Source organism: Corvus moneduloides, chromosome 13 (assembly GCF_009650955.1).
Source record: "Corvus moneduloides isolate bCorMon1 chromosome 13, bCorMon1.pri, whole genome shotgun sequence".
In the NCBI taxonomy this organism is placed as follows: domain Eukaryota; kingdom Metazoa; phylum Chordata; class Aves; order Passeriformes; family Corvidae; genus Corvus; species Corvus moneduloides.
Genome location: NC_045488.1, coordinates 17,689,563 through 17,712,413, shown reverse-complemented (window position 1 = coordinate 17,712,413; position 22,851 = coordinate 17,689,563). Strand labels below are relative to the sequence as shown.

At 39.3% G+C, this 22,851-nt stretch overlaps 1 protein-coding gene across 1 annotated transcript in view; it reads right to left on the bottom strand.

The window, feature by feature from the left end:
- Positions 1-103: 103 nt before the first annotated feature.
- Positions 104-22,851, bottom strand: part of UBE2Q2 (ubiquitin conjugating enzyme E2 Q2) — a 46,545-nt gene continuing 23,797 nt past the window's right edge. Inside the window, exons 4-13 of the mRNA XM_032123247.1 lie at positions 22,298-22,354; positions 20,119-20,259; positions 13,678-13,762; positions 8,796-8,856; positions 6,666-6,756; positions 6,281-6,339; positions 4,959-5,007; positions 3,999-4,094; positions 3,485-3,551; positions 104-1,741 (exon numbers count right to left, since the gene is read on the bottom strand). Of these exons, the coding sequence (XP_031979138.1) occupies positions 1,710-1,741; positions 3,485-3,551; positions 3,999-4,094; positions 4,959-5,007; positions 6,281-6,339; positions 6,666-6,756; positions 8,796-8,856; positions 13,678-13,762; positions 20,119-20,259; positions 22,298-22,354 (738 nt within the window). The 3' untranslated portion in view covers positions 104-1,709. The remainder of the gene's footprint in view (positions 1,742-3,484; positions 3,552-3,998; positions 4,095-4,958; positions 5,008-6,280; positions 6,340-6,665; positions 6,757-8,795; positions 8,857-13,677; positions 13,763-20,118; positions 20,260-22,297; positions 22,355-22,851) is intronic.

Genomic DNA, 22,851 nt, shown 5'->3' with positions numbered 1-22,851 from the left:
GCACAGGCCGCCACACTGGCGCCGCCTGGCGGCGGGGAGGACCCACCCCGGTCTCACCTCACCCCCGCCCCTCGCGCCCCGGGCCCCAGCACGGACACAGCGCTTCGTAAAATGCTTTTTATTCATAAACTTGATGCAAGTTTACAAATTACTGTACATTGCCAAGGAACTCTGCCAGAAGAAATGGAACCCAATCCGAAGCATGCGCCGAAGGGCGGAGGCCAGGGCCGCCCCCAGCCCCCCTGCGCCCGGACAGCGGCACAGCCCCGGCTGCCACCCAGCGCACCGGGGACAACACGCACTGGAAGCGGGGCCAAACCTCTCCCATCGTTTCTTTCGAGCTAAAAACTGGATCTAGAAGCAAATGCACAAGGACCCGCGGGTGCCTGACAGAGAAAATAGCACAAGTTCGATAGTCAACTAAAAAAAAAAAAAAAACCAAACAAAAAACAACATTACAAAAACATGCTTCTGCACTTCTGAAAGTGCTTAATCCATGGAACACACCCTTAGCTCGGCCCCGAGGGGTGCACAGGCCTAATGACTAGTACTACAACCAAAATAGAGTCGATTCCGGTAAGGCAATGAAATTGTGTAAGTACACAGACCCAGCTTCATCTCCGAATAAAGAACAGTTCCCATTAGTCCTTCAATAACAAAACCGCCGTCATGACTATGGCAGCATTTCTTACACCTCTGAATTGGATGACATGTTTTTGTACTTTATTGTAGCTTTTATATAAAAATTTTCATTCAAGGACTTTCATCTCAATTTGTGCCAATCACTTTATAAGTTCATTAGTTTACAAATGATTGCAACAACCCGTTAATAAAATGGAACACCTAAAAAGGTTTTTAGTATTTTAAATAACTTCAAGCTTCATACTGTGGCTCTTCTTGTTAAGGAGGTTGAGCCAACAAGTAGCAGGAACAGCCCAGCAAGTTCTGATGCCCCAGTGGAAGTGACTAGTTACAAGGTTTTATTGGCACAGCCTTGCTCTGCATAAAAACAAAAAACCAAAACAAAACCAAAAAAAAAAAAAGAAAAAACCAAACCAAAAAATTAAGATAATCTAAACAAAGAGCATCTTTTCCAATAAACAGTTCATATTCTCATACAGCCATGAAAGATGTTTAATGACTTAACATACATGTGTTTTTCCTATATCATTAATTTGGAAATACTACAAACGCTGTCATTTTAGACCAGAAAAACTACTGTGATTTGCAAGACCTGACATTTCCTAAAACAGTATTAAACATGTATTAAACTTCTTGGCTTTAAATGAAACAATACAACGCAAGTCTCTGCAGTCTGCATTTTGCAAAAGGTAAGAAATACACAGAAGTGTGTGAACAACTCACTCCTATTGAATGATCTTTAGTAAGTTGATAGCCTGCTGCAAGGAGAGTTTATGCTTTCAAATAAAAACAGGGAGAAGGGAGGGCATGGCCCAAATATGCTTAATCCATAAGAATAAATATGGTAAAGGCCCAAACTGCTCAGTCCAGATACCTAAGAGCGGAATGGTAAGGCTGTCACTTATACTGTACGTGTCAGTTGACAGATTATCCACTAACTTATCTAATAGCTAAAGTCCTCAGTACAGCTGTTATAGGGGCACTCATAGCTTGAGTCTGTGTGCTGGAAAACATAAAAAAGAGCTTGTTTTGTTGACATTGGTCCAGGTATACAACAGTCCTCAGCATTAGCCATCTTCTTTTGGAGGAGTGTACCAGCCTGTGGAGAACAGAGACACATTAGGTACCAGGATTGCTGTGTCCAGACCATCCTACTCTTTATCTGTGGGAGATGGAAGCCTAACCTGGCTCATTCCTTCCCTCTTAAAGCAGGCCAGCTCAGTGAGACTCAGCATCCTAAACGCTAGTAGTCAGCGGTAGGAGACAAATCATGTGGCACATTCCAGGATCAGACCCAATATTTGGGTGTGCAAACACAGATTTTTGTGGCAGCAGCTATCCTGAGCTGGACCAGCTGAACAGCAGCAAGAGGAAGCTGCTGAAGGAGGAATATTGCTCTAACCAAACTTAGTAGAAGAGAGGTAAAACCCCCAAGTCTTCAAGCTACTCAAAGCATAGACATACAAACATGATTGCACTGGGACACTTACATAAATACCATTTTGTGTACTGCAGTTAGGCATGCACAAGCAACTGAATGGTTTATCCTACTTCTGCAAATTTTACTGAATAAGCTCAGAAATGTCAGCTGAATAACTGGTCTCCTGACATAATTTGGCATGTTTAGCAGCTGAATCATACCTGATCAAGTGTGCACAGCTTTTTCTAGAAACCTCCAGAGATCCAATCTTAATTCTCCCAGCCCCTCCTGTAAATTTTCCTCTAATTGTGTGTACAGTGACTACAGGGCCTATTTGTGCTGTCCCAGAAAGCAGGTAGCAGCTCTAAGCTCAAGACACCTTTCACAACAGCACTGAGTACTGTGAATGCTTTGCATACAGCTCCTGAGGCAGGACTGATGACTTGTAGCACATAGATAGAAGTAAAAAGACAGCCATGTTGGCTTTTGTAGCAAACTAAAGGAGCAAAAGACTCAGTTACTGCAAGATCAAAATATTGTAAAATTGGAAAGCATGTTAAAGTCATTATCTTTGATCTTCCTCCCAAGAGTACAGGTGTTATGTTCCGTTTTACTGTAGGGAAGCTGAGGTGCTCTCTGCAGTCACACTGAAATACGTTCACAGTAACCCAAATTCCTGGAGAACACTGCATCCAACCCAGAGCAAAAAGCATCACGAAGTGGTAACTGGACTAACTCCCTCATCACAAGACCAGGGAACCAATTCTGCTGACTACCTTTATGTAACATGTAAGCTACTTAAACCTTTTAAAGCCTCAGGCTTCTCATACTGCCACAGTAAATTCAGTTAGATCTGAAGCATTTGTACACTTTTTTTATGCAGCAGAGAGACTTTAGATAGACTAAAAAAGCCCAAACCCAAACAGGTGTCTCTCTATTCTACTGCACAGTTTCCCAACTAGTGCACTTCACTTGGCCTTCTTGTATTTTTTTAGTCTCAGGTCTTTCTTTCCACTTTATCTCTTCCTTAATGATTATTTCCAATAGCTTTTTGCCACATTGAAACAAAATCTTTCAGGGAAAGGAATAAACTTCCAGCAGATACTTTACCAATATCAAGAGCCCTTAAAGCTGCAGTAACAATAAAGTTCCTAGATCAACTGGCTGAGAGTGAAATGGAGCTGCCTTTCAAGAAGCAGTAGGAACACACAGAGAACATTTAAGTACACTGGACAAGTTGCAATGATTGCAGCAAGTTATTTAAGCACTACTGTCTTTCTAGTGCAAGAAGAAAAGAAGCAAAAACCATTTATGGTCTTCCGAAGCCAAAATAAGACACTGTCACTTCAAGTTTCTCTGTGGCCAAACACCAGTTCCTAAGGTGCTGTGCAGACAAGAACAAAGTGGCAAGAACATACATACCATTTTTCTCATGTATTTGTACTAGTGACTTATAGGACTGCTGTGCTCTTGCTAGATTATATTGATTCTGAAAGGAGAAAAAAACTAACATAAAAACCTGCCTCTAGATATGCAAGACTCAGAAACAGTTCTACAAGGAAACTCTACAGTGGGCTTAAAAATAAAAGCCATGCACAATGTTACAACACTCCTGGCTTTCAAGATTCCCTTCTCAGAACCAGAAATTCCAAATCCTCCCAATTCTGATCCTCCTTCCCTCCCTTTCCAATACAAGGATAACAAAAGCCTAACTACTTAAATACCCCGCCCATCCCAAGGCTTTATCCACCTCATATGCTCATAATTACATAAAAAATTCTTAATTGCAAATAAAATAGTCATAGGGGCATCAGACAATTCAAAATGCAAATATATTTGCAATAACAATTCTGTCATTAAACATCATCTATGCAAGTCAGCAAGGAAAAGGAAACCCAACAGCGATTTGTGCAATTGATAAACACAGCACATTTACCTTATTGGCTCCAAATTGTACTCTGGCTTTTCCTTTGACTAAAGTGGCATTGATCTGCATGATGACTGATTCTATTGAGTAGGCACTGCTCCAGCCCTGGAGGAGGAAAGGAATATTAACATACAACATGTACTTGCTGCTTGTGCTCACCTTGCAAATCTATTTTGGAATGTGTGCTTTGGGATTATTTTTTTTCTGCACTCCTGTTTTAGGTTTAACTACTTCTTTTCTGTTAACTTTTATTTTTCACAGAAAATCTGTAAAATTATGTAACGGTACTAGTACTAAGAACTTGTAAGAAGAGTGAAAAGGCTTTATCACATTTCCAAAATACAGCAAGACAGAAACAAAAAAGCTCCATCCTTACAGCACTGGCACATTTTCAGCAATGTCAAACAGAAATTAAAACTTCTTGTTCCTAGAAGCAGAAAAGACTGATTTCTAACAAAGTCAATTCAGTAAGCTATAAGAATTTTGCTCATCTCTGGCATTGCTTTACCTTCCAGAGCTCACAAGAGTTTCTGCCAGAGCCTGCAAGTAAGTTACTTCATTCATTTACTTAAAGAGAAAAATCACTCTGTCTACATGAATCATCTATGCCTATAATCTTCTGTATTCCTCACTTGTCCAGAGCTGACTTTATGCAGTTGAAGAGAAAAGCAAACACTGTGTCTTGCTCCCCAAAACTCCTTTTTCACACTGCCTTCCTCATAGAAATCATGAGAATTCCAAACTGACATGCTCACATTTCCTGCCTCTTCCTCTTGTAAGCCACCCAAGGCAGAAGAGATCATCTCAAGATCAACAAGGCAAATCTTGTGGGATTGAGGTTTAATTCTACCATGTTTCCTCTGGAGTGTGTAATGTATTCCACACAGGGATTCTTCAACCCAAGCGAAGCACCTATTTTCACTATTTTAAAGCATGTTTTATTATCCAGATAAAAGAGCACATATTCACCTGTTTAGTAAGAAGTTCCATGCATAACGCACCTCCACCTAGGACATACCTACAAACAAATGTGAAAGAAAATATACTTGACATTGGCAGTTAGTAAAAAGATGCAAGTGCTCACAGCACTTTAAGCTCTTGCCAGCTTGTTTGTTAAATTCTTTGTTCATAAAGCCGAAATGCCCTTTAACCAGTAATATATTATAACTAGCTAGCCATGTTATACTTAGGCAAAGAAGACTAGCACTGTGAAACAAAAAAAAGTTGTTTGCCAACTAGACTTTGTTTAAGCCACTGACTGAGCTGATCTGCACAACTGCAGAGACCATGGAAAAAGGGAAGTTACTTTTTATGGCTACTCTACATATACATAGCACTGACATGTAGATAAAAGAACCCAACAAAATTTAATTCTGTAAAGAAATTTCACACCATTTCAAACAATGTAGGTGCACTTATAAATGGTATGAGATAATCAGATCTTTGCTTGCTCTTTTCCTGTAAATCACTTTCTAATTTCAGTAACACTTCATCCATTGCGCTGACTGGGACTCAGCAGAACACCTGAGCATCACAAAACCTGGACTGAGGGAAGAGAATTTACCACTGCCAAAATGTGTTCTCCTCTATGATCAAGACACTTAAACCTCCTATGTCCATATGGCATTTAGAGGGAAATGACCACTGAAAAGCCACCCTTTTTTCATTCTACAAAGAAGTCCGAGTACAATAAAACTAGAATCCAGTGAATTTTCTGGTGTTTGGCTCTGCTCATTTAGTTCTGAGAAAGCAGCACCCCTCATGAACCCTATTTAACTGCACTAACCATTTACTGAATTCAAAAAGGATACATGGCTCTTCAAATCAAATCAGAATCAGCTCCAGCTATCACAGATTGCATTTTCAAATGCAGGTACCATTTCTGTCACCAGGAGATGCATAAAAGCCTTGGAAGGTGAATTTAGTCTTCTCTCCAGGGATATATATATACAAGTTTCTGTGCTACAGACAGTACTTCAAACACACTTTAGCTGACATTTGGAGCATGTTTTCAATTAAATTTAGTATTTTTGGATTAGCATTTGAGGAATTTTTAAACAAAAACTTTATGGCAGTGTTACCAGCAAGAGAGAGGCAGTTAAGACTATACATCAGACTTAAGGCAACACAGGGATCAAGACCCGTTCAAAGCACAAACTCGGAACACCTTACAACAGCGATGTTAACCCCCCACAGAGGTCAGCTCTTAAATGTTATGGCAAGCACAGAGCTTTTCAAGCTGTAACATTTCTAACACGAAGCACAACTTCTGTAGGGCAACTCAAACCTACCCTCCCGTGAGCACAGGAGACACCACTCGCACAAAGGGAGGATCAAAAGGGAAGTTATCCTGAAAAGAACAATAAAAAAACAGGTTAAGAAAAATACTGTGACATTGCTTCCCAACCAAAAAATATTTCAACAGCCTTATTTGTCAAATCAGATTTGAAGTAATACAATTTTTTCAGTTCTGTAAAAATTCCCTTTCCACAGTATTGCCTAAAAAGCATTTTTCTGGGAAGCTTTAGTGCCAAACTTACAAGTTAGGGTTTCTTTTCTTCCCTTTTTTTATGCTACAGATCTATTATTACCCAAGTAACAGCTGAGGGTCACTTCAGTCACTTTCTACAGTAAGCCTCAATTTTAACTGCAGCTTTTTATCCCACAGACACTTACCTTAAAAGAGAAGTTGAGTAAAATGTATTCTACACCTTCTTTTTCTTTTAAGACCTGAAGATCACTATGCAGTGGGCTATCAGGATCAACCCTATAAAAGCAGCAGGGGGGAGATCATGGATGAAGTTAATATTTTCAATACCTGTAAACAGTAATTCCTCTTAAAGTCTTTATGTATTTGTAGTTTACAAATTGTAGTTTAAGGTGAACTGTAGGAAATTCTTGCTCCTTTTACAAAGTAAAAACTTTGCCACGAGATCAGCATGAAAACTTGCTGCAATGTACTACATTCCCCATGCTATCCCCATGTTATTTAAACACAGCACAAAGTAAGCTGTTTATTTGAAAAGAGCAACTTCAGTTCAGTTGTGTTCAAAATAAGAGGGGAGAAAAACAGGAAGACTGTAGTCATCCAGTTTTCAGCACATAGTTAGCGAATCCTTTATGGAATATGTAATTGTAGTTCTGCATCAGCTATTAAAAGTAATCTGCATCAGCAGAAGGACTAAAGCCAGCAGCTTCTGCTCAGCAGAATTTCAACAACTCTTTGTTCCAAAATGCTGGTGATGAGCAGCCTGGCCATTAATTCAGACACTACTGGGTTAATCCCACCAAGCTCTGACACCCCATCAGCTTTTAAATAGAAGAGACTAGTCAAAAACACCTGCAGCAAGCCAAAAGCAGATGTTAAAGGGACTGAAGGCCATTAAATCTAATCGTCTGCTACAGGTGAAACTGCGAAGTTACTAGATGTCTTTTCAGAATTACTTGGGCAATTTGTCCCCATCCTACCAGAGAGAAGTTATTTCAGAAAAGAAATCTTCCAGTGCTTAGGAATCTCTCATTTCAAACCATGGCTTTTGCTAGGCCAGTTCAAAGGGACTTGTTCTAGTAACAACACTGGTCCTTCCTCACACGGGCTCTTTCCTCTGACATCTATCCCCTCAGCTACTCTGCACACAGTGTGCTTGTTTCCAGACACTTTTTGCCGCAATAAACAACACTTATTCTCTTAGACATTCTGGAAGGCATTTGCTGCATGTATTCCATTTCCTCTTTTCTCAAGGCAGAAAATGAGACCTGTTCACAGTATTTGAACTGAGGTTTCAAATCACTGCACAGTACTTTGAGCACTTGGTTACAGAAGCACTCGATAGGAAAGGCCTCCTATAACATGACACAGATTTCTCTTATTTGTCATTCCTGCCATTTTCAGCCTCAAAACCTTCACATGCCCATGATTACACTAAGAAGGAAACAAAACTATTTCAGCACCTGGTGACCCAGTTTGCACCAGCCTCACCCCTAGGACAAGGCAACAATTCCTACAGGCAGGTCTGTGCTGAAACAGCCTCTGTCCTTATAGCTATCTACCATGACCTATCTGAACTGATGGAAGCTCTTCCATCCATTGCCAGATTTTGCAGCCACCCAGCAGTTTGGATAGGCTCTTCCTTTCTTTAGGGTACTGTATAGGGATGACAGCAGATGATCCTCTTACCAGGAAATAATTTCACTCCAGCACCTCTAGGATTAAAGTTATTGGACTATGGATGTAACAAGGTGAGTTACATACTGCTTTTCATTTTATGTACTAGGCAATGACAGAAGACAAGTTATATATAGTTATATAACTCACATTTATGTGATAGCTAAAAGTTTCAGTCCTATGTGTCTGTTTAACTGTAGAAATAAACAACTAAAGACACTAAGGCAGTTCTGTTCTTTCTTACACCTTGAATGAAACTAGAAGTTGGATATTCCTGTCATCAAAAACTACTAAAAATAAAACCATGCAGAAACTTGAAAAAAATTTTTATCATTTGAGGCTGCATATTTTGGAGCAGTTTTAGAATTGAACAGTAATGACAGTTACTGTAACACAAATAGTGTTTGCACTGAAAAGCAGGTCTGTCTTTTTGCCAGCTCAATTACTATAGCTCCATCCCTACACATTTCTGCGTATCAGAATTACAGCCACTATCTAGTGGCTACAATTACCACTACTGCTACTACTATTGTAACACGCTATTTAATACGCTCTGACTAGAGATTCTCATTTATCAAAAGAATCTCTGCAGAAACAGTAAAACAGATTGTTCAGAACATGAAAAAGCTTTAATAACTTACTTGAGAAGTTTAACATGCCATTCATACAAGCTGTCATTTACAAGTTCCACTGAATATATCCCTGTAGAAATATTAGATGGAATTAATTATGCACTAACAGTGTAATAAGAAAACTTAGCAAAAACGTTCTTTGCTTTTAAATATGAATACTGTCAGCAGGTGTAAGCAATGGGTAAGATACTGAGGCACGTCCTTCCTCCAGCAGCAGAAGTAGTTCTGACCAACTACTAGGAAAAAGTGTTTTCCCTTCTATTAAAAAAAATCCCACATGGATCCAATTTTTTTCTGATATTTAACCATTTCACCTTCAAAATTCCACAACTACAACTCCATCTTGCTTATTACTCACTATATTTTACACCCAGTACATGACTAACATGCTCTTAAGACACTTTACAACATAGTTTGAGTATGCAGCATTGTATTTTCACAGGATCTCATCAGTACAGGCAGACCAGGACAGCACACTGGACAGCGTATGCAGTAGAAACCCCAAAAAAACCCGGATACTGCAGTGGATGAAACATTCCCAACAGCTGACTGAAGAAGCCAGAAAGATGCATCTAAAGAATGGAACGGTCTGTGGGAGCCAGCTGGTGATTTTCAGTGGCCTGTTTGTTTTAGGCATGTTAAACAACACTTGTGCATTTCACTCCCCGGGAAGGATGGAAATTATCTGCCATTTTCTTGTATATTCAAAGCTTCCTCTCTGCATAAATTCACAAGCAGCTCTGGAAAAAGCAATAAATCTTTAACCACCAGACAAGATTTAGAGCATGGTATCAGCCATACAAAAGTTAAACCTCTTCTTTCACAGAATATTCATGCATATAGACTAACCCACTATTAATTAAACTCATTACCTGGCCTAATATTTAACAGCATCTCTGTTGCTGACTGAATTATTTGGAAGTCATATGCAAATCAGGAACCTGCCTAGGATTTCTGAAGGCAATACAACCATCAGATTGCAGTCACCACATCCTTCCCAAGGAGCAGGGGTATTCATTTCTGAGTTTTATTACGTTAGCATAAAAATAATCTTGCAGATGAAACTTATAAGCATTATTACTTGGAGTACAGGTGACATTTCAAGCTGTCCAGACTTACTTCTAATGCATTTCAAAACTTGGCACACAAGGTAAAGCACTCATGCTTGTTTCTCCTTACTGAGCGCCACTAACAAGTGGGTACTGCAGCCAAGAGCACAATTTCTAATTTTTCTATGTCTAGAAAAGAGTGTAGGCCTGAACACATGCTCACTGAGCTCTCCATGTCCCTTTTAATCAGCAGCTACTTCAGACACATGGTACTTCTGTTTGAGGATCACCCAAAGGAGCTATTAAGGCCTTTTTCCAACTCCCCAGATCCAAGGACACTATTTTCTGAACTGACCTTAGTGCAAGTCACAAACTGTAAGAATTTCAATTTGTACTGCTCTGATGTAACAACAAAGGAGTTGACATTCAGAACTCTGCTCATTGTCAACTTTCATTAGTGACAAATCTATTCCATTGTTGTATCCAGAATACTTTCTTCCACCTGCATCTAAATGGGAACAAAGACTGGAAAGAAGCAGCCTCTCAGTATTACAGTTTTGGCCCCTAGCACGAGCATAGAATACTTATTGCAGACAAGGGAATAAGTTACAGTAAGGATACTGACACCATCCTAAACAATGGAAGATCACAAGAGAACTTCTATCCCTTTGTTCACTCACTAAGCCTCCAGCCCCACTCCTGCACTCCTTCCATCATCCTGGGACTCCTGTTCTTAGCCACAGTTCATACCCCAGTCCTTCAGCTCCAAGGCCGACACATTTTGCCAGCTTCCCCAATGGGAAGAGTTGTACTGCACCTAAGCCAGAAGCTGCAAGAGGGTTCTTCAAGAGAGAGGCTCAGCTCAGGACTGACAACACAAGCCTAAACACCACTGCCACACTGATTCCATCAGCCTTTCGAGCACCCAAGTTTTGAGCCAAATAGTATCTGTGTCTCCTCACTAACAGCAGCAGGGGGGCTCTGTGTCTTGATACAGAAGCTACTTAACAACACCGTCCAAAGCTGAGGGAGAGCATTGTTTGGGATTTTCTGAATAATCAAGAGGTGTTATTTGGAAGTAACTCATATGCTTTTTTTCATAATTTTGACAGTGAGAGGAAAAAGGTTCCTATAAAATAGAATTTAACTTATTAATAGCAGTTTTTGAGAGGTCCTTAATGTAGGAAAGGAATCAAGGTGGGTTCCTCTTGTTGAAACACAAGGTGGGTTTTTTATTCCTCAAAGGTGATCAAGTAAAAGAGGTGACCAAGTAAAAAGAAGCCCACAGAACCATGAAGCAAGCAAAAAAGTAAGAAATTGATATGTAGAAAGAAAAACAATTCCTTTCAAAACAGAAGCAATGTCTTACTTATGGTAACATTACTATATCAAAAAGTAAATCCCATACAGTCTTTGGATAAAAACAGTGATTTGAACTCTACGAACTACATATAAAAAAACCAGATGCTAAAGATGTGAACAGAAAAGATTTCATTTAATATCCCCAAATTCTTTGTTTCTTGCCCTCTTTTCCCAATCCCCTAAATTATGTTAAATCCTTTGTGAATCTCCAATCTGGTACCTGGAAATGAGATAATCTTACTTTGCTGAACTCATGGCTTCCATTATCTGAACAGGTTAATGGAACTGTCTAATTCACAACAGAGCATCTTAATTTGCTGGAGTATTTTTTGCTTCTGTCAGCTCATAAGAAAATTATTTTCAGTTTCTTTAAGGGCAATTTTTCCCCTAGATTTCCCAGGTAGATAAGCAACTACTGTTGAGAGCAAGCTGCTTGTCATCTTTTGCTTGAACTCCAGCAGCATTACTTCAATTGATAAAGGAAATTAACTTCCAAAATAGATACTACCTTGAGTACACACCTACAATTGAAGCCACTGCCTTTTAACAGTACTTTTTAATAAAACAGTCTAATAGGAAAAAAAAAATCTAAAAGACTATTGCTACAAGTATTATTCACTTCAGAGCTCCCAGTGTTATTCTACTGTCAGTCCTAAAAACATGTAACCTCATGCAAACTAAATAAAGAGATCCTTACCCAACTAAAACTCAGCCTTAGCCTTTCTGGCTTGCCTTACAAAAAAATGAAAACAGCATTAAATTACCTTGCAACAGTTATCAGAACCTGTAAGTTTCACAATAGTTTCCTTTGCGCATTAGCAGGAAGAAATTAAATTTAGGGTAAAATGGACCATGGGGCAAGTACTCTGAACAAAAATGACATTGAAAAAGCCAATTACCTGCCACAGCCTGTGCACATGGTGACAGTTACCTAACAAAAGGCAGAACTAGGCTATAAAAGCAGGAGTTTTGCACAAAGGAAAAGAACCGATAACATAAATTCACTCAAGGTCGAAGAACAAATGAAGCCATAAGGAACAAATCTAGGTAAGTTTAATAACAAACAGCATCGATTTACCAGCAAAATGTAATAAATGTGTCAGTAGGATGGTGTTTCAAAGCAGGCTTTCCATCATCTTTGTAGTGTCAACCTCCACTTGACACTACTTCATTACCATGTTTTAGAGATCAACATGAGGCATCCAGTTACAGTGTTCTTAGGTATTTCCAAAGTCATAAACTGTAAATTACTGCACTCACCTTTTAGAACCTCAACTTTCTGTTTAGCAAGACTTGCTCTTCCTCATAATTTAGAGTATGCTTTCCTACACTGAGATCAGTCTTTTGCAACTCATTAAGACTTGTTTATCTAAAGCCGAGAAATGGCATCATTAAAGAGCCTAAATGCTCACCTCAAACCACACCTACCCCAGGGGCCCCAGGCTGACTCCAGTGGTACCACCACATGATTGAGCACCACACGGCAGTCTCTACAGGCCAGTTGGTTTGTTATATCCAACCTTAGTTCCAATCATGAAAACAAACCCTGAAGATCAAAATCGGCAGTAAAGCATCCCCCATGACTTCATAGAGATCTACTTCTAGCTCTTCCCTAGACCCCCCAAATCCATTCCTTCCTGGATAGATGGTTATTAGGGCACACTGGCAAGCACTTAGTTGCAACAAAGCTAAAAGTAGGCTGCATTAGATCAACACTAGATTACCTCATCGAATTTATACCCTGGACATTTTACCACAGTCCCCAGCACCTCCATGCATGAAACAGTTGACCTAGGAGTTAAATATGACAAATCAACACTGGAACCTATTGTCCCTCTACTTCTGCTCTTTTACACACAATTGAAATGGCATTGCCAATTAAGATTTAAGTCCACTAGAAATAAATATGGGCAAAAGTTCAGAAAAGTGAGAAGGTATTTAGGTTTATACTGACTCTCTAATTAGGCATTCCTCCTGTTCTCTCCCTGGCCTGCACCAGGGTCTCACACCTGGCTGCAGTGACAGAGTTGTCTATTTGGCAGACTTGGAAGAACACAACTTGCCTGAAATCTATGTAATTTCTATTTCTCACATGGTAACACTCAGACAATTCAATATACTGAATCCTTGGCTGAGCTAGTTTAGATAGAGCTCCTGTAAGGAATAAAAGAAACACCCATCCACTACCTAAAGATAATCACTGGTCATTATTCAAACTAATTTAAAATACAAGCTTGTTTTCCACTGTAATTCACATCATTATTCCAAGGAATATATGTTCTGACTATTCTCCACAAATAAACTACTTTATCTACTAAGAGTATATATAGTGAATTTATGTATTTTTACATACGTGCATACACGAACACACACGTATATACAAACACAGGACAACAAAACACAGAAAAATTAGCAGGAAGTATTTCCCAAGAGAATTCACTTAAAGTATAGTTTAAAAAGGGAAATCTGAGGCATTTTACCTGTTTTATAGCTCTGTGATCTATATATATCCCTGAGTTCTTTCATAAGTCGATCTGAAGCCTGAACTGACCCAGAGACTGCACCCTGAAACAAACAAAAGACTCCAAATAAGTGAAAAGTAATATTTACAAACAGCTTTACATTACAAAGTTACACTAACTAGAAGGTATTAACAATATATTAATTTCTGTATGAGAATTAGGTTTCCGGAAAATTAAATACTGTAGTGAGCAAAGTCTACTCCAAAGAAACAAGGCCCTCCCTCTAAAGAAGCACATTAATATATACTACTAAATGCTATAGGTGATACAAACTTTTAATCAAGGTACAACAGGCATTTTTCTGTAAAGGAGCTAAATCTTTGGCATTTTAATTTCCAAGATGGATGCACAGTACACCTCAGAGAGAAATATTTCATTTTACATTCTGTTTTTACACACTGGGAAGAAGAGCAAGACTAATCCTAAGAACAAGCTTCTACACAGAAGGTTTTATTGCTTTCTCAGAGGTATATTTTTATTTGGTCATGAAAAAAGGTACAGGAGTTGGAAAGTACCCACTCTAGAACAGCAGCTTCCAGATGAATAAGACCAACCAATGAATTTAGAAAATGTGGAACAAAAGCAATACTTAGTGCAATTGAGTGAAAAAAAAAAAATCAACACCTACACAGAGGAAGACTAAGGTAAGTAAGCCTTAAAATATAAAATATTTCTTGTGACTTGTCATAGTTCTTGTGATTTATGCAACCAGGGCAAAAATCTCTTCTGTTCTTTTAGAGCTCAGCTCTGTATTACTGAGCACCTCAAAGTGTGAGAAAACTTAGCACACAATTTTCTTATACGTTATGCGATTACTCTGCTTATATATCCCACCCAAAATACCACTTTAGGTTCAAGAATTTCAAAAAACAGAGATAAAAGTTAGCATTATAAGATTTAAAATACTGAATAGGAACAAGGACTCCAAATGAGCTAAGGTAGTTACCACCCCAAATCCTGACCCTGTGACACTTGGGCTTTCACCAACAGTTTGTTTCCCAAAGGTAGATGGTTCCATTAGACCTTTGCAGTTCCCTTCTGCTCCTGTTCTTCAGTCACTGCACTGAAATACAGGCTAATACATGGAGCTCATAAGCGTGGCTGGGGGGGAAACCAGGACAAAAAAATAAAACTGCCCCACTACCAAATAAAAAAGACCCACCTAGAATAATTCAGCCTGTCTGTATCAAGTACTGACAGAGTAAGTTGATGAGTTTGCTTTTTTACTCCACCTAAAAATTCAAAGATACTTATTTCTTCAGTTTCCTTCCAGACATTATGAACATCTACAAACACATCCTTTTTGGACAGAAGCGTCAGAAAAGTATTTCTGGAAGAATATGAAGCAGCTGTGACCAGTGCCTAATACCTGAAACACCATCCCTGTTTGCCTGAAGTCCACAGTGATGTTTTATATTCCGCAAGCTCTTAATTGTAGGACTAAATTACTTCTTAATAAGAATTAAGTATCATTAACAGTTACTTGATGCTAAAGCCTCCACATAGTCCTCTGACTTCTCTGTCCAGTAGTATCAAATAATACACTTGGCTTCACACTAGAATCTGTAGACTATTCTTTTAAGGCTACTCATTTTCATTTGCCTTTGGATTTAATTATGCAGATTTCCGAAATTCCACTAGTTTTTCCTAACAGACCGGTGTGAAGGATGAACCTTGCAATTAAACATGCAAATAACAGGCAACTCCTTTCATCCGATTAAACAAAAGCTACATAAAGACAGGGCTTCAGACAAGTAATTTTTCTGTTTACTATGCCCCTCTCTATAGAGCAGTATCAGACAAAGAAGGGATTTCTCTAACACCAGGTACACGAAATTTTACAGAAGAAGGTTGTTTATATGCCTTATCTGCATATTACTACTATTTATGCCCACTATTTGCAGATTAGCTAAAAAAGGAAGCATTACACTTAACCAGTTAACATAACAGTGTTAGCCACCATGCTTTGTACAGTTGTTCTGCTTTGTGAGGGTTAAGATTGAGACTTATCAGTATGTTGAGTCTGGAGGAAAGAAATTTCATAGACATGTGTCAAGATTTTGGTTTTCTTCTGTGCAGAGCTGTGCAAATCCTTGCCCCTGCTACTGTATTTCTTACTGAAAGAAGGAATTTCCTTGCACTTTTCACAGATTATCCACCTATAAATACAGGCAATTTAAGAACAAGTTAGATGGTCAAAGACATCCTGTGGAAAACTACCTCTCTCATTGCATCTCTATTTCCATCCAATTAAACTACTGAATTTCTATACATAATGTTGGAAGCTCATCTTGGCAAATGAGAATTTAAGTAACTTCTATATTGGAAACATTTAAGCACCAAAGCTTAACACACCCACATCCCCCTAAACTGCCATTATACCTGCTGATAAAATGAGGTGGTATTAAAGATGTTAGTTTTAGTGTGTATAAGCAAGCCTCAACACACTTTGTCTAGAACAGTGGTTTTCCCCTTTTCCCTAGGAGTTTCTAATTGGGCTGCCCACTCCTTATATAGCAGCATTAAATAGTTACACTTGCTACTCTAGAGAATCGATAGACTGTAAACCAGTAATCTACAATCAGGAGAAAGAGGATAGAAAGCTTAATGTAAGAAGTTTAGCACAGGAGCTTATTTTATGTGCTCTGAACTACCCTTGGAGGAACTTGAGGAGGAAGGTAACAGCTAAACCTGATGGTAAGCCTAATGCCAAACACCACTGCTCTGAAACATGCCTTCATTCTGGTGTCACTTGTGGTTTTTGCAGCTACTGTTAAAGTGCAGTTTAGAAGAGAGCACAACTTGCATCACAGCACTGCATGATACAGAGCATTGAGGTCAGTTTTGACTATAGTGATACTAAAATTAAAAACTTTTTCCATAACACACTACATGCAAGTTATAATTTCAAAGATTGAACTCAGATATAAATAACCGTATCCTTCTGGAAAAGTGGGACTTGACACTCCAAGGGAGATAAAGTTCCCATTTTTCAAATTGTGACAGTAAGATTTATAGTTGCAACTGCCTCAGAAATAACTGGTCAATCATGGGATCTGACGGGTATCTGTCACACGGGGCTGATGCCAAAAGCAGAAAGGCAAAGCCAATTCACATGAAGTAGTTAACTGACCTGCCAGACCAGACCCAAGGGACATTTTTTTCCTAATAAGTAATCAAATAGGCACAAGAAGTCTCACTTGATCATCCTCTCCTGTACTAGCATATTTTGTGGCTCTCCAGAACAACGAGCAGGGTAAGATGGAGAAATCCCTGCTACAAGAGGCAAACATCCTTGTTGACAACATGCCAATTGCTGAGAGCTGCAAATAACAGAGATACCTGATGCAGGAATTCCCACAGCCAAAACTGCTGGACATGAAAAATATTCCTGAGATGTATCACTACAAGCCTGTCCTATTCTTAAACTCTTCCCCACAAGGACGAGCTTCTGCCACTGTCAGAAACATGAAACCTGTGCCGCAGTCGGACCAGCACTTGCCACTGCCCTGCTGTACTAAGGCCACAGAGATACCAGGGGTTTCTTTTCCCCTTCCAACCCTCAAAATGCACCCACAGCCTGCTCTTCCCCAGAAGTTATAGGAGGTAGGAGGTGCAGTTAACTGCAGTTTTATATCCGAAGATCCGATTGTTTGTTTTCTGTCTGTTCAGAAAAATATTGTGAACACATCAGAACACTACAGGAAACCTCCTCACTCAATACATTTCAGATGATTTAGCCACAAGACCAAAAATTACCTACTGAAACAAAACATGCTAGCTTCTCCAAGAAAATAAACCGAAATCTAAAATGACCCAAAAAGAGCTAAAGAACACAAGTTCCACTGCCACCGAACTTTCTCAGTATTTGTGCAGAAGCACGTTCATTCCTAGAAGTAGGTTCATACTTCCTTCAAGGATTAGACTAAAAATAGAAATGACACCTTAGATTTCATAAAAACTGAAGATGAAAGTAGAGACATTGGAGACTTCTAAAGGGATGTGCTTAAACTCCTCAGTATGAGATGGGAAAAGCTAATAGCATTATCTAAGTAAGAAAGGCATTAATCTTTAAAACGACTATGTGGGCAAAGACCTCAACACAAGCAGCAGCAAGTTGTTAAATATTTGAAGTTAAAAAAGGTCTTTGAACTGAAATCACTAACTCCAGGTAAGCAAGTGGTTCTTTAAAGTTATTACAATGTTAAGAGAAGGATTAATTCTTGCTCCAAGTTACATACTGTACCACGAGCCAAATTTGTGTCCTGATGCCAGCAAGGAGGATGAGATTAAGGATACTGCCAAGGACAGAACTAATTTACAAAATTAGTAAATACACATTCTTAACTTGTACAACACACATAAACCCTAAAAACTCCTATGGCAACGTCTTGAGAAGCAGAAAAATGTCTTTAATCTATCAGGAATAAATGAGAATGGGCGTGCACACACTGCTTTCCCATGAACAAGCCTTGAGCATGATCTGTAACTCCAGCCTGCACTGCAGCTGAGGGGAGAGGACAACCCATGGACTTGGGCCAAAGAGCATGGAAAGGAACTGAAAAGTCTTCTGGCTGCACTGGGCACCAGTCTAAGTCCTACATTATGCTGCACATTCCCTTTTCCAACAAGCAGCATGTAAATGGCATGGGTTTGTGGTACTGGCCTCTGCTGAGGAAACAAAGTATCCCAAAAGGCTGCGTGGCTCCTGTAAAAAACAGACTATGTTTAGCCACTGCATTTAAGTTTGTGAAACTCATACTGTCCTCTAAGAAATCCAGTTGTGAGGGCTGTACAGACTTAAATTTTGCTTTGTGTCAGGATACTCAGCAAATTTCTGCTCTTAGAGCATGGTTAGCACATTGTGTTAAAAGTTCCCTGTTTTGGCAGCATGGAGAACCATTAAAGTGCTGCTGGGTTAGCTCTGTCCTAGGTCAGTAGCACAGCTATAGCTTTTGGTTCTCCAGCATCTACGAGTAAACCCTCACAAGTCCTTTGAGAAATCATTTCAGCAGCACAGCTATTTCTGGTGACCCACAAAAATACCACAGTTCCTCAGCAGCAGCTGAATACCCCGTTCCCTGTACTCAGCTGACCTTGTTTATGCACCAGCATCAACGAGAGTGTCTTGGCATGAGAAACAGCTATTATGTAAGTTGAATCTGCTGTTGTCAAACAGAAAACCAGCAGTGTTCATTTTGGCTCCACTAAATGTGGAGGGAAAAAGCAACAGGAAAGGTAATTTTTGCCAAATGGAAAGAGAACAGATAGCAAAAGAAAATCTGCAGTTTGAAGAGGCTTTCTGCACCAAGGAAGAATGCTGACACTACAAAACCTTTTTTTTCTGTTCTACCAAATTTTAGATGGTTGTAAAGCAGGCTATGCCTTTCAGGCTGCAAGAGGATATATTTTCTTTCACAATTAAAGACTCCTTACTATTAGGAGTTATACACACAGAAACACAAAACCTCACTAGGCATCTTCTCAAACAGTGAACACTCAAGTTTAAATAAAACCAGTAAGTGACTGCTGTGTTTACAGTTAGTCAAGTCTCAAAACCAGACTTGACAGCACAGCAAAAGCAGTTTGGGACCTTACGTATACCTGGTTTTAAACCCTGAAATACCAATCAGGTTTGGGAGCTAAAATTTTAAAACCCTTTGACTGAAGCAGATCAAACAGAAGTATTAAATTTCATGTTTTACACATTTTAAGCCTCTATGAAAAGAAAAAGCTCTGATTTCTTTGGAAGTCAGGGTAAACAAAATTAAGGTTGTATGGCATCATCATACCCTCCTACATGCACCTTTGACAAGTAGAAGCCTCTCTGGAACTCGGCACTTGTGACAGAACGTTTCTAAACCTCTGGAGAATAAGCACTTTTTCTACAACTGCCTGCTGGCAAGATCATTCAGGAAACTGACAACGAAGCTGCAGAGCTGCTGAAGGCCCCTTGCTTCATGTATGGCAATAAAAAAACTGCACAACAATCCACCAGCGTCCAGTAATTTCCAGGTGGCATAGCTATTACTGAAAAATAAGCTCATGCATAAAATGGATTTAAAGCACAGGTTTACCAAGTATTTGAAGTCACCCATGACTTTTAATACAGTCCATTTTAAATATGGCTTTATTTTTTTACTTTAATAAGGGTTCAGCAACAAAAGTCACACTCACAGCCCAGGTGCATTCTGCTGATTCTGCAAGGAGATGTTTGTAACAAAGGCACCAAGCAAGAAAGAGAGGGACAACCACATGGATATATCTGGAAATGAGCAGCTAAACAGTCAGCTACAGGTTCATTTATGTCTAGGTGCACAGCAGTGGCCTTTGTTGAAAACCACATCTATTTTAAAGTCAGAAGTACTGCAAAGAAGAAGCATGGAATCAGTAACTCACATTTAAGTGATCTTGCCTTTGATTTTTTCTGATTTTTTCTAAGATTGCAAGGTTCTCTTTTTCAATGCCTTCATCCTCAGATTTCTTCCCATCAACTGGTTCCTCCTCCTTCATATCATAGTGATCCAGATCTTCGATGTCCTACAGGAGAGAGGAAAGTTAATTGCAAGTAACTGTACAATGCTCTTCATTCAATGAAACCCTATCCAAGGGCACTTGGGATACAGTCACATACTGCACAGCACTAGGTATTTGTGACTGTTGGATGCCATTTCTGTTTTGTTCTAACTTCACTCTCAGCCAACACTATCCACTGGAAGTATAGGGAGCCTTCACAATACAAATGAAATCTGAATTCACAACATGTTTCTGGTCACAGGAACAATCACAACCTCTGCAAGAAGATAGGATTGTAGAGAATTAGCCCACTGAAGTAAATAGCAAACAGGACTTGAGAATCCAAAAGTACTCAAAGCTAGAGTGGCTCCAAGGTGTTTCTAAAAGCAGACTCTTTTGCAATCAGAATCCTAGCTATAATACACTTCTGGCAAGCAGTAATTAACATATCTGGCAGGGCTACAGCAACCCTTCAAGAAAGTTAAATATTAGAAAACTAGGTGTACTTTATTCAAGGTTAACATTTCAGCTAAAGATTAGATGCAGTAATTTTGGAATCAGGATGCAAGACAATTCTGTGGTCTAGCACTGTGATCACACAAGCCAACACCTCGGTTCTATGTTCCAGACCAAGGCACTAAAAATCCCTCCGCTCTGTGTCCTGAGATGGGGTTATCTTGTCGCAGAGGAGCACTCTGAGCTTCAGACAACTGCCTTAAGGAGATTCAAATGCTGGCTGTGGAGAGGAGGGGAAGGATGTAAATACCTTGACATGAAAAAGGAAGCACTGCAGCAGCCACACCAGCAAGCTTTGGTTACACAACTACCAGATATACTCCAGTATGCAGAGCTCTGCCACACCTGAGGCTGCTCTTTATGCACCATCTGTTTGCATGGCAGGAAAACTCAAATTCAAGGATGCCCTATGCAGTAAGAAACACACCTGGTGCATTTGATGACCCTGTTTCCTTCACCTGTAACAGACTTTAGACTGAGTATTCTTTAAAATGCTCATGCTTCTCCAAACAATAGAGCCAAGGAATTGCAAACTGCTTCTCCATTTAGAACTGGGACTAGATTACATGATGCAGATATCACTGCCACACACAATGCCCCCTTGACAGCTTATAAATAATGGAGATCATTTCTTTTTTGTGTAAAGTAACCCAAAAAGAATGCAAAAGGCTACTCTGGAAGTCTGCAAGCAATAAGAGCCTTGTGGCAGCAGAATATGGGACACACCACCTTTACAGCAACACCAGCTCCAGCAAACTTAGATCAGGCTGAATATGGCATAAGAGAGGCTGCTTCAAATTAATTTTAAAAACTTGGTACCATTTAGATCTTTTCTATAGGAAGATCTTTTATTCAGAAAGAGTTGTTCATTCTTACTACACCTTCATTAAAAATCTAAATCTGAAGTAGTCAAAACAGTTCTACTATAAAAAGGCTATCTATAGTGGTATAAAAAGCAAGCATCTTGGAGCTACTCCAACATGTAACAGAAGCAAGCAAAAAGGGTGATTCTTACAACTAAAGAGCTCATTAAAGAGAGCACCATGTTGACAGACGTGGACATAAAAGTCTAGTGTGTCTGTTTCGATGGCCTCCCACTTCCTTGAATTTATTACAGTTAAAATCTAGCTCACCCATTTAATGAGTCAGCAACTGATTTACTCTCACAGCCAGTCTGCTACAATCTGGCACTTCCAACTGCATCAGAGCCAGTTCACATGCTGCTTGAAATAGGAGTTAACAATGCAAAAACATACTGATTTGGCACACAATGTTATGTATTGTTTGACTAAAGCACAAACAGATGTCCAATTCTCTGTATCCAAGTACCTCACAGCTGAGATCTAGATTTAAGAAAAAAAGTTCACTAGTTTTGTGGTTGAAGTGAAAGCTGACATTCAGTTCAACATCCAAATTTTAATTATCTTTTCTGTTGAACTCCAGGGAGGTTACATTTTATAATTTGGTTTAATTATTAGCCAGACATTGCAAGGCAAAATGCTGAAATTCAACTAGATTAGGACCACAATCTCATATATAGACATACTTCACCCATATCTTCTTCTTCCTCCTCCTCTGATGTAACTTCTTCTGTTGTTCCATTCTGCAATACAACAATGAAGGTGCTGCATAAATTCTGCATGGGCTCCTTTCTTTCAAAATCACCAAGTCTACTCTCAAAGAGAGGTAGTAAGTGCGAAAGTTAGCCTTGTCTGTAAAGGACTGAAGTTTGACATGTAAGATGCATAAAGATGCTTTTCTGGGGTATGATAGTGAAGAGATTTTTGCATGAAGCAAAAAAATAAATAGAATGTCACAATTAATTCCAATTAAGCTGTAAGTAGAACCTTTAGATTCATATAAGGAACATCCTCTTCTGAGACAGTGACAAATGCAACAAACACATCGTGGCTTACAACCCATGATCTCTTAACCATGAAATCAGATCATGGCTCTGGCTGGTATCCATCTACATGCTACACCCTAGAAAGAAAAAAACCCAACAAACTTTAGACCTCCAGAACTTAATGGATTCTTTTTCTCACTATCTAGAACTTCTATGCAGCCACTACTATCATCGTGTAGCCATTGCTATTAGAC